At 44.4% G+C, this 13,032-nt stretch overlaps 1 protein-coding gene across 1 annotated transcript in view; it reads right to left on the bottom strand.

Moving 5' to 3' along the window:
• The window catches only part of LOC126272573 (mucin-2-like), a 128,237-nt gene continuing 115,205 nt past the window's right edge, over positions 1-13,032 (bottom strand). Inside the window, exon 2 of the mRNA XM_049975496.1 lies at positions 1-3,060. Within this exon, the coding sequence (XP_049831453.1) occupies positions 806-3,060 (2,255 nt within the window). The 3' untranslated portion in view covers positions 1-805. The remainder of the gene's footprint in view (positions 3,061-13,032) is intronic.

Genomic DNA, 13,032 nt, shown 5'->3' with positions numbered 1-13,032 from the left:
TATAATTATTTATTTATTTTCCTTTAATTCTTTTATTTCTTACACATTTATCTGTCGTATAAAACTGTTGAAAATAATAACAAATGGCACATTAATGGCGTAAATGTTTAGAAGACATTGTTAATCTGATACGATGGTAGATTATGCATTGTAAAGCAGACAATTATCAGGGACGTTTATTCACAACTCACATTAACAAATTGAAATGGAGCTACTTGACACAGATTCAGATACCAGTTTGGCGATTTCCGATCGAGGTAGGATGACAGCAGCTCCAGTAACATCAAAGTTTATATGGCCACAATTGAAGGCGGAGATAACACAGAAGAAACGGAGTGATAACTGAAATTCCAGTTACATGTGAGTGTTATCATTCTGTCTAAAAAGTTACACACAGAAAAAACAGGATACGGTCAAGTGCTCCCTGTTCAAACAACTTAGCTTTAAATGATATGTCTTTAGAATTCCGTGAACGCTTGTGAACATATGTCTGCAACACGACTGTTTGCACTGTATTTGTGGCAAAGAAATTAATGGCACAGAAATTTCACGAAATGAGTGTCTAGAATTCGTTACACATCTCAGAGTCTTACTGGGTTAGACACGAATGGTTGTCTTGAAACTGATGGCTGAGACACTGAAAGCCGTCTGAGCTTCTTAGTAATCTGCCTCAAATAACATTCGTGGATGAACTGTCGTGAGAGGGCCAGGATAATGATTACGCACTATTCTCGCAATGTAGCTTACAGTAATTAACAAGTAGTTAACAGCCATCTCCCGGGTTAGCTTCTATTGAGAGATAGACTCACTTTCCATCGTCGGCTCGTTCCTTTCTCTGCAGCTCTCCTGTAATCACGGGAGCAGACCTCTTCTTCAAGAGGCGCAGGTCAAAGTCTGCTCCCGGAAAGAGTGCTGGATATGAGAAAGGTTGTCCTGCACTCTTCCTCGCTTCTCCTGCAGGCGCTCCTGGTGGCGGGTAAGTGAACGGGATGCTAGGTGATTCTTTTGGATAGCCAGTGAAGATTGTCTGCGTGCTAGGATATGTCACTGGCCGAGGAGTTGTGTATGTGGGCCTCGGAGTCGTATATGTCGGCCTCGGAGTCGTATATGTCGGCCTCGGAGTGGTGTACGTGTACCTAGGGGTACTGTACGTGGGGCGTGGTGTTGTAAATGTCGGCCTTGGTGTTGTATATGTCGGCCTTGGAGAGGTCGTGGTAAAAGTGACTGGTCGTAAAGTAGTTGTAGTGGTGTACGTGTAAGGCCGAGGTGTGGTTGTCGTTGGCAGTCTTGAAGGGTATGTGAAAGGTCTGCTGGGTGTTTCCTTGGGATACCCAGTTATTTTGGGGGTTGTCTGAGTCGAAAAAGTTGGCCTTTGCGTCGTCGTACTGAATGTGTACGGCCGGAGAGTAGTGGTTGGCAGTCTCGTAGTGTAGATTGTCGTAGGTCGGAATGTTGTCGTTGGCCTCCTTGTGGTTGTCGTGATGAATGTAGGTCGGAATGTTGTTGTTGGCCTCCTTGTGGTTGTTGTGATGAATGTTGGTCTCGCTGTTGTAGTACTATATGTGAAAGGTCTCTGTGTTGTTGGGTACGTGAAGGGCCTACTAGGTGATTCCTTCTGGTAGCCAGTAAAGACTGTTGTAGACTGAGAGGGTCTATAGGTGCTGAATGTTGGCTGTCGAGTTGTAACAGTGAAAGGCCTCAGTGTTGTTGTCGAATATGTAGGTCTTGGAGTGGTGAAAGTCGGTCTCCTGGTCGTTGTAGTGAATGTATATGGTCTGACACTGGTGGTTGTAGGTCTCGTTGGGTAGGTGAATGTAACACTTGGAGATACTGTGGGGTAACCGGTTGTTCTGACGGTGCTGTATGTGTATGGTCTCAAAGTGGTCGTTGGATAGGTGTATGTGAAGGGCTTAGCTGTAGTAGTGCTGTAGGTGTAGGTGATGGGCTTGCTGGTGGTTGTGTAGGTGAAGGGTCTCGCAGTGGTGGTTGGCTGTCTGGTGGGATAGGTGAAAGTGACGGTTGGAGACGGGTACTTATATCCAGTGACAGGAGGTGCCGTTCTAACTGTAGTGCGCGGCGGCGTCGGCCTCGGAGTCGTGAACGTCGGGCGCCTCGTTGTAGTGGTGAACGTGTAGGGCCTCGCAGTGGTAGTCGGTGGCCTCGTGGGGTACGTAAACGTTACCCTCGGCGACTGCGTCGTATAACCAGTTGTAGCATACGTTGGTCTCGTTGTATAAGTAGAAGGTCGAGCTGTGGTTGTTGAATAGGGTCTGCGAGTTGTCGTAGGATAGGTGTAAGTAAAGGGTTTGGCAGTAGTAGTCGAATATGTATAAGTAACTGGCCTGACAGTTGTTACAGGAGGGAGGTAGGAGACTGGTTTGAAAGTGGTCGTAGGGGATGTGTAAGTATAGGGTCTCACAGTGGTTGTGGGAGGGAGGTAGGTGACTGGTTTAGGAGTGGATGTAGCGAATGTATATGTGTACGGTCTCGCAGTTGTGGTGGGTGGGGTGTAGGTGAAGGGCCTAGCTGTGGTGGTAGTTGACGGAGGGAGATAAGAGACTGGTTTTGGAGTGGTATAGGTGAAGGGCCTAGCTGTGGTAGTGGTTATAGGGGGAAGATAAGAGACTGGTTTTGGAGTGGTATAGGTGAAGGGCCTAGCGGTGGTTGTAGGGGGAAGGTAAGAGACTGGTTTCGGAGTGGTATAGGTGAAGGGCCTAGCGGTGGTGGTAGTCGAGGGGGGAACATAAGAGACTGGTTTCGGAGTGGTGTAGGTGAAGGGTCTAGCTGTGGTAGTGGTTACAGGGGGAAGATAAGAGACTGGTATCCTAGTAGTGTAGGTGAAGGGTCTGGCGGTGGTGGTGGTGGTTGTCCCTCTGGTGGGGTAGGTGAACGGTTGCGGCGGCTTTTCGTACACGTAGCCCTGGTCGGCACTCTCCTTGTCCTTCGCCAGCAATTTTCCTCCGTAGGCGAGGCGGGCGTCGAAGGTCGGCCCTAGCAGCAGGTTGTTTGAGGGAAGGCCCACCTCCCCGGCGGGCGATGCCCCAGCACGGCCGCTCCATCCTGCGAACACAGCAAGGCATGTGTGAGCTGCTTCAGTCGCTAGCTACAACTGACGAAACGTCGCTAGCACGAGTATCACGGTAACTCAGTTTTTCCAAATTCTTTTTCACTAAAGCTAACTCTCTCTCTCTTCCAGCCGGCGTTCAAAACCAGGGTGACTGACAGTTCTTTATAATGGCTAACCGAATGCCTTCGCAGCAAGACTGAGCCCGTTACAGTTCCTCGTCTAAAAGAAGAGATCTTATCCGCGTCCTCCGCTGTGCGGGCAGACACAGTGACCGTATAGCCACGACGGCAGATTTTATTTTATGTAAGGTTTTACAGGCAAAATGCCAATTTTGTTTAAAAATCCATCCTCAGTGCCGCGTAACCTTATTTGCGAATCAGTAAGGAGAATGGAAGGCGTAAATAATTATTAAAAAAAACAGAAAAATAGTATAGTAAGCGGATGGAGTGAAGAGTAAAGGAAGGCACTTGGAAACCATGATGCTTCATTAAAATCGGTAAAAGCTGAAAGAAAAGTAATACAAAAGGAAGTTCCAAATTTATTTACGGACTATCTTTGGAGGAAGACTATCCCCCAAAACTGGAGCAATACTGCAATCATTCTACTTTAGAAGAATGGAAACAGGTAAGACATAGACATATCAGCCTACACTTTAGTTGGCTTTAGAAGTATATATAAGTCAGTAGACCATTTTAAAGCCTTGAACGTAATTACAGAACGGAGCAATGAGTACGAATTACCTCTTTGTCTACGGTTAATAAATATTGATAAATCTTTCCTCTATTTCAGAAAAAATCTGTGCTGCCTGTCCTTGAGAAACAAGGGCCGACCTATGTTAGTCCACTGAAGAAAATACACGTCTATGCTACAGCTTCTACTAGACACATTCGTGATCGTAGTAAATCCGATCCTGGGAAATCCAAAACTGAAAGAGAGGTCAAGGAATGAGAGTCCATACCACGAAAATTATTCTCAGAAAATACGGGGGAATTTTCAGATCTAGAAACTGTAAAACAGATGAAGGAAAACGGATTAATTTGAACCACCTCTGTTTCACTGTTAACAAAGTGCTGTTCGCTTCTGGCACAGATAAACTTCAACGACTGCCGTATGAGTTTAAAATAGGCCTTAAAATAAAAAGCTAGAGTTTTTGTACCGCATTTGTGAGGGGTGGTCATGTTTATGAACGGTTTTGGCGTGGTTTCTTGACAGGGTGGCAGGATGTTGCTTCCACATCGTAATCCGCAGCTCCATGTAAGCGACACTACATCTGCGTGGTGTAGGGCGTGGTGACTGGTATTTGAGTTGGCAGTCTATGTGAGCTGGTAAATTAACACGTAACCGTCAATTGGAAGTGTAAAAAAGGTGCATTTGAGAATGAGGCGTGAAGTCTCGAAACTGATCATGCGATAAATCTTTTAACGCCATAACTGCATCCTGAGGCTATTTTATTTGTTGTTATTGCTATATCCGGTTGCGTTCCCCATACGGTATAATGAATAATGATGATATCAAAAAGATGGGCCGGCCGTGGTGGCCGAGCGGTTCTAGGCGCTACAGTCTGGAACCGCATGACCGCTACGATCGCAGGTTCGAATCCTGCCTCGGGCGTGGATGTGTGTGATGTCCTTAGGTTAGTTAGGTTTAAGTAGTTCTAAGTTCTATAGGACTGATGACCTTATAAGTTAAGTCCCATAGTGCTCAGAGCCATTTGAACTATTTTGAACCAAAAAAAATGGAATCTGTTTACAGGAAAAAGTTTGACCAAGTACATTGAACTAGAAAGGAAATACATAGAGAAATAAGTGCTTTTTTACCAAAAAAATCGCTTTATTTCCCACCCAAACAGACAAATTGCTCAAAAGGTTTGGGGATGTCAAACAACAGTAGTTTCTTTTAACAACTCCATTAGACACACGCCATCCAACACTTGAGAAGCATGCTACAAAGTAAATGTAACCTGTACTTCGTAATGCTCGCTAATGAGGAACTACGCACTGTTTCCATCCTTAAAAATCCATGTTTTTCGCACCGCCCCCTTGAGAGCGTTGGCCACGTTGACTTACATCTTTTGTACATCGCTATTCTGTGTGCTAAGCCGGTCACGCAAAGCCACTGCGTTCCTCAACGTGGGGTGGATGAAGAGTCGTCTTTTGATGTGTCCAGAAACTGTCTTCTTTGTTGGAGCTTAAAATCTTGTCGATATTTTCGAAGTGAGGATTACAGTAGCTGCTTAGTAGCTAAAAAATTTGTTTAAGAGCCCCTCGTTACCTTTTTGAAGTCTTCAGGCGTTCGACTATGGTGATATTTGGATATCACGGCATACTTACATCCGAACAGTCAGGCGGGGACTTCAGTTGCACTCGTACTGAATATGAATAGAGCGTACAAATAACTGTGCCATCTCGCTAGAGGTAGCGGTAAGTTTTGCGCCGCTGTTTACGTAACCGCACGGCTGTTGAAGTACTTGGCCTCCGAGCTGACTGCTGTTGCTCTCACCTACGTCACAGTGAAAGTAGTGGGAGCACGCTAATCTATACTCTGCACGTTGTTTCCCTAATACGCTGCACTTCCTACTATTCAACCAAAACAACATCTTAAACATCTCTCAAGCACCAGTAAACGTAATAAGACAGCCTTATTACATCGTTACCGCCTCTCGGTAAGTGCTGTTAAGTGCTCTAGCGGACGGAATGAAGTCGTTGCGTGCTACTTTGAGCGAATGATACCATGTATTGTGTTGTAAGCGAATGTACCGTAACTTATGCTCGTAACAAGTCTAGGTGCATTTTCTTTGTCACGGAAAGCCTGGAACCAATACATCATCCCATCTTTTGGGGACAGAAATATTTTTACTTCTGTAAGAACTTTTGGCGGGAATGTCATAGCGCTTAAATGCGCTAAAGTTGCTAGGCATTTAATACTGCACAATCTTTTCCTCATCGCAGCGGAATAAACTTGTACTGCATGACAAAAAACGCAACATTCGTTTGCGAATAATTCCCAAATTGTGTTAAGTCCATTCCCTCACGAGTTGCAAAGGCTAAAGATGGTGCAACATCGCATTAATCTTTTTCTATCAAATTCAAATGCTTCTGAAAGCATCTGCTTTAGTGTAGCTGGTGTCTAGGCAGATGATACTCTCATAAAATTGGAACATGAAATTATTTCGGACAGATCCTTTGTTTTTACACACACTCGCAGATTAAGAAATGTAAGGAGAGTTTCTAGAAGTGTGAACTCCTTCATAGATGCCTGTAAAAGTTGTTTCTTCACTGATATTGTACACAAATATATGACTGTAGTCATTTGTGAGGATATGAAGCGCAATGTTGGTTCAGGCTCAGTCGCAGGTAAAGTTGATGACAGACTTGGGTTCATTCGTAGGATACTGGAAAAATGCAGTCAATCTACAAAGGAGACTGCTTACAGAACACTTGTTAGACTTTTTCTAGAAAATTTTCCACGTGTGAATGATCCATACTAAACAGGGCTTACAGGGATACTGGACCCGTTGAAAGAACGGCAGATATGTTTCACCCACGGTGGAACGTCGCAGAAATGCTGAAAAATCAAAATTTCCAAACATTTGAAGAGAGTCTTTAACTCTCCCGCGAAAGGCTAGTTACAAAGGGAATAAAAATAAATAAAAAAATTAAAAAAATTTGCGAGATAGAGGCTGTAAAATGAAAACCGCCGAAGGGATCGTACACCGAGGTGACAAAAGCCATGCAGTAGCGATATGCACATATACTGATGGCTCTAGTACGCTATACACAAGGTATAAAAAGGCAGTGAATTGGCGAAGCTGTTATTTTTACTCAGGTGATACATGTGAAAAGGTTTCCGACGTGATTACTGCCGCACGACGGGAATTAACAGACCGTGTACGCAGAACGGTAGTTGGAGCTAGAAACATGGGACATTCAGTTTCGGAAATCGTTAGAGAAGTCAATATTCCGAATCCACAGTGTCAAGAGTGAGCCGAGAATACCAAGTTTCAGGCGTTACCTATCACCACGGGCAACACAGTGCCCAAAGGCCTTCACTTAACGACCGAAACAGCGGTGTTAGCGTATTGTTGTCAGTGTTAACAGACAAGCAACACTGCGTGAAATAATAGTAGAAATCAATGTGGGACGAGCGACGAACATATCCATCAGGACAGGGCTGCGAAAGCAGGTGTGGGCAATGGCAACGGTCGACTGACGCCAGTGCCTTTGCTAACAGCACGACGACGCCTGCAGCGCGTCTCCTGGGCTCAGGCGGGTCCTAGACGACTGGAAAACCGTGGCCTGGGTAGATGACTGATGATTTCAGTTGGTAAGAGCTGATGGTAGTGTTCGAGCGTGTGGACACTCCAGGAAGCCATGGACCCATGTTGTCAGCCGGCCGCGGTGGCTGTGCGGTTCAAGGCGCTTCAGTCTGGAACCGCGCGACTGCTACGGTCGCAGGTTCGATTCCTGCCTGGGGCATGGATGCGTGTGATGTCCTTAGGTTAGTTAGGTTTAAGTTAGTTCTAAGTTCTAGTGGACTGATGACCACAGATGTTAAGTCCCGTAGTGCTCAGAGCCATTTGAACCATTTTGAACCATGTTGTCAACAAGGCACTGTGCAAGCTGGTGGCGGCCCCATAATGATGTTGTCTGTATTTACATGGAATAAACTAGGTCCTCTGGTCCAACTGGACCGACCATTTATTGGAAAAGTTTATATTCGTCTAGTTGGAGACCATTCGCAAGCCATCCATGGACTTTATGTTCCCAAACAACGATGGAACTTTTATGGATGACGGTGGGCCATGTCACCGGGCCACAGTTGTACGTAGCGGTTTGAAGAACATTCTAGTCAGTTCGAGGGAATGATTTGGCCACCCATATCCCATCGAACAGTTAGGAGTCGTACTCTAAAAGTCAGTTCGTGCACAGTCCTGCACCGGCAACACTTTCGCAGTAATGGAGAGGCAGCAATAGGGCTACTGCTCTACCGCGGGCAAAAGGAGGTCCGACACGATGATAGGTGGTATCTCATTACTTGTGTCACCTCAGTCTAACGCCACTGCACACGGAACGAAGTGTAGTCCCTGCAAGAGCACTGAGGCCCCAAACTCTCCGCTAGAGGGACACTGGCGCACACTCACGTGACGGTAGAAGGAGCACACACACGCGTCGACCGTCCACTGCGCTCAGTCGTGCTGAAAACGGCGAAATGCTAGCTTCCAAAGAAGAGCAAAAGGGTGTAGTCGGTTTGCTTACAGCGGAACGAGCTCTGGAAACGGAAATTCATCATAGAATAGCACAATGTCCGTTGCAAGGGTCAAGACGTGATACTCCATGATCACTCATCGCAGTACGATAATATAGTAAAAGTTTGCATACATGGATTTAGGGCATATCATGTCACCTGTTACACACACACACACACACACACACACACACACACACACACAGGAATAACAAACGCTACCACAGCCACAGCCACAAACACAAAACAAAACACGATCGCATTCCGTAGCAACGAGGCAAAATACATGACGTGTAAGCGGATCTAGAAAACATCGAAATGAATACTCCGTATTAGTGAAGAACAGTGTCGAGGTCGCACAAGATTACGTGATCCCAGCGCAGAAACGCATTCTCGTCGGGGCTGCTGGGCGAGTCCATCCCTTTGTTCAGAAAGGGTGGCCACGTTAGTTTCGTGTCGCCAGGTGAGCTGTGTGCTTCATCCGTTGGCGGTGGCCGTCTCAGTTGTCTACGGTTTGTCGCCCTAATTAGGGGGTTCCCATTGCTGTCTGCGTTGTACACAGAGTGGCACAATAGTCTTCACGCACTGTAGGTGCAGGGAAACCGCTTCATAGTCAGCCATGATAGATCCTGTGCAGGTCGTAAAATTCGTGACGGAAGAGGTAGCTGCGGTAGTAAATATCCCATTATAACTGTACTAGAGAGGATTGCAGGAGCCACTGGCGTTTCCCAAACAAAGTAAGTTAAAAAAAAAGAGGGAAAACGTAGCTATACGTAATTCCCAAGGCTTCTTTATTCCAATAAAGATCCGGAAGAAGGGAAAGAAAATAAACATTTAGAATGATGCTGATGAACAGACTATCAGGACATTAATACATAATTTCCCCATGACACATAAAGAGTACCCAACGTTAAAGTCAACATAGTTATGGCTCCGTTGATAAAAAAATACATCTTTTAAAGAAGGAATTTTGTCATTAGGATAATTTCGTCATTAGGATCCTTACTACACAAGTTAAGCTGTAGATAAGCAATTTTCTATTTTTTCCTATCTTATTTATACATTTAACTGTTCGTTATATATACAAAGTAAACAATGATTTACCAAATAACGTGAAAGGTAACCATAATGAGGGTCGATCCATCATATTTGTCAATTTTACTCATCAGTCTTCTGACTGGTATGATGCTGCCCGCCACGTTTTCCGCTCCTGTGCCAACCTCTTCATCTCAGAGTAGCACTTACAACCTACAACCTCAATTATTTGCTGGATGTATTCCAGTCTCTGTCTTCCTTTACAATTTTTACTCTCCTTAGAAGTTATTTCCTGACGTCTGAATAGATGTACTACCATCCTGTCCCTTTTTCTAGTGCGTGTTCCATATAGATTAGATTAGATTAGATTACATTAATACTTGTTCCATAGATCATGAATACGACACTTCGCAATGATGTGGAACGTGTCAGGTTAATGAAAGATGTCTTTACAAGATATTACATTACACAAAATATTGCATGATACTAATGATTAAGTTAGTTTCTTTTTCCCTCCCTTAATGTATATCTAAAAATTCAGCCAATGAGTAGAAGGAGTTGTCATCTAGAAATTCTTTTAATTTATTTTTAAATGTTGGTTGACTATCTGTCAGGCTTTTGATGCTGTTTGGTAGGTGACCAAAGACTTTTGTGGCAGCATAATTTACCCCCTTCTGTGCCAAAGTCAGATTTAACCCTACATAGTGAAGATTATCCTTTCTCCTGCTGTTATAGCTATGCACACTGCTATTACTCTTGAACTGGGCTGGATTATTACCAACAAATTTAATAAGTGAATATATATACTGTGAGGTTACTGTGAGGATCCCTAGATCCTTAAATAGATGTCTGCAGGATGACCGTGGGTGGACTCCAGCAATTATTCTGATTACACGTTTTTGAGCATTTCCTCTCCGATTCTGGGCAGAACCTCCTCATTCCTTACCTAATCTGAACACCTAATTTTCAACATTTGTCTGTAACATCACATCTCGAATGCTTCGATTCTCTTCTGTTTCGGTTTTCCCGTAATCCGTGTTTCACTACCATTCACTGCTGTCCTCCAAACGTACATTCTCAGAAAGTTATCCAAGTTAAGGCCAATGATACTAGCAGGCTCCTCATCGCTAGGAACGCCCTTTTCTCCAGTGCTGGTCTGCTTTTGATCTCCTCCTTGTTGCGTCCATCATTGGTTATTTTGCTGACTAGGTGGAAGAATTCCTTAGCTTCATTTATTTTGTGACCATTTCTCCTGATGCTAAGTTTCATTGTTCTCTTGCCATTTCTGCTATTTTTCATTGCTTTTGTCTTTCTTCCATTTCCTCTCAGTCCATATTCTTCACTCATTAGACTGTTCGTTCCATTCAGCATATCCTGTAATTCTTCTTCAGTTCCACTGAAGATAGTAATGTCGTCAGCGAATCTTATCATTGATATCCCTGCGCCTTTACTTTAATTCCGTTCTTGAACCCCTCTTTTATTACCATGATTTCTTCTTCCAAATATAGTTTGATTCCCTCTTGCACATGTTGTATAATAGCTTACCCGTATTTTCCTCAGAATTGAGAACATCTTGAACTATTTGACATTGTGAAACGCTTTTTTCCGGTCGACAAATTCTATGAAAGTGTTTTGATTTTCCTTTAATCTTGCTTTCATTAATAACCAGAAACAACGTCAGAACCGCTTCCCTGGTGCCTTTACCTTTCCTAAAGCCAAACTGATCGCCACCTAACACATTCTCAATTTCCTTTTCCATTGGTTCAAATGGCTCTGAGCACTATGGAACTTAACTTCTGAGGTCATCAGTCCGTTAGAACTTAGAACTACTTAAACCTAACTAACCTAAGGACATCACACACATCCATGCCCGAGGCAGGATTCGAAACTGCGACCGTAGCGGTCGAGCGGTGCCGGACTGTAGCGCCTAGAACCGCTCGGCCACCCCGACCGGCCCTTTTCCTTTCTTCTGTAGTAGACACAGGTAAAATTCATATATCATATAACTGTATAGTTGGATAAATACAAGAAATTTATTCATGTCTTGAAAATAAGCAAATGATTCTTCTGCAAGGAGAAAACCTTGTTTTCTTTCAAACGCTCCTTTCAGTTCAAATTGGGGGGGGGGGGGGGGAGGCAGATTAGCATGCAGAGACAATCGCTGTAAACTTTTCATGGTATTTATTTCAGCTATTACTATTCACTTCAAATGCTTACGTAAAAAAGTATTGCTGTTTGAGTTAGTTATTTTGTTGTTTATATGAGGTGGCTGGAACAGGACCCAAATTTTCGAGTAAGCTCCGTTTTTGTGCTTGATAATGCTATTCTGAAAGTTTGTATTTGTCGAATCAACGTTCGAGGTAACGCAACTTTTAATTCTATGAGGCTAGCTAGATATAGTTTATAGGTTATGTGAGATCTACTTCGAGCAAAGGATTCAGCTGTCGTAACTGCAACTCGGCTACGGCCAGGGAACCACCGCCACTACACTCGTCCCCATCCATACTGCGCTGTCTACGCACTCAGGGGCAACGTTCTTTTGTGCGACCTCAGTGTAGAAGAACTTTAGGAAAGACGGAGGAAGCAAAAACGAATTTTAGTCTCCCTTCTTCTTCTTTTGCGGCTTTGTACCGCGTGTGCTCAGTGTCGCTGTGGCTATTAACGGATTTGGTATGGTTAATTTAAGAGGTGGACGGATGCCCTTCATATCACCACCCTGCTACTCCCCGAGAAGAAGTGTTTGTATTCCAACTGTCTGCGTGTGTTGTGATTCGTGTGAAAGTGTGTGAAAGAAAAAAATGTTCCCATGTGTCTGAAATCTTATGGGACTTAACTGCTAAGGTCATCAGTCCCTAAGCTTACACACTACTTAACCTAAATTATTCTAAGGACAAACACACACACCCATGCCCGAGTGAGAACTCAAACCTCCGCCGGGACCAGCCGCACAGTACATGACTGCAGCACCTTTGACCGTTGGCCTAATCCCGCTCGGCAGTGTGCGAAAGTTTCCGAAATGTTTCCGAATGGTGTAACTGAGGCGGGGGCGTTAATCCGCTGAGCGGATTTAATCTGGGATCGACATACCTGCGAGTCCCGGCTATCTGGGCGGATGAAAAAAAGAAAAAAAGTAATAATGGTACATTGAGGTGATAAACGTCCTGTGACAGCGATATACACAAATACGGATGGCTATAGTATCGCGTAGACAAGGTGTAAAAGGTCAGTGCTTTGGTGGAGCTGTCATTTGTTATGAGGTGGTTCATGCGAAAAGATTTACGACGTGATTATGGCCGCACGACGGAAATTAACAGTCTTTCAACGCGGAATGGTAGCTGGAGGTAGACACATGGGATAGTCTGTTTCGGAAATCGTTAGGGAATTCTAGATCCTAGATCAGCGATACAGATGGCCGTACCGTAGGTGCAACCACAACGGAGGGGTATCTGTTGAGAGGCCAGACAAACGTGTGGTTCCTGAAGAGGGGCAGCAGCCTTTTCAGTAGTTGCAGGGGCAACAGTCTGGATGATTGACTGATCTGGCCTTGCAACGTTAACCAAAACGGCCTTGCTGTGCTGGTACTGCGAACGGCTGAAAGCAAGGGGAAACTACAGCCGTAATTTTTCCCGAGGACATGCAGCTTTACTGTATGATTAAATGATGATGGCATCCTCTTGGGTAAAATA

Source organism: Schistocerca gregaria, chromosome 5, assembly GCF_023897955.1.
Source record: "Schistocerca gregaria isolate iqSchGreg1 chromosome 5, iqSchGreg1.2, whole genome shotgun sequence".
Taxonomy (NCBI): domain Eukaryota; kingdom Metazoa; phylum Arthropoda; class Insecta; order Orthoptera; family Acrididae; genus Schistocerca; species Schistocerca gregaria.
This window is presented reverse-complemented; position numbering and strand designations above follow the sequence as displayed.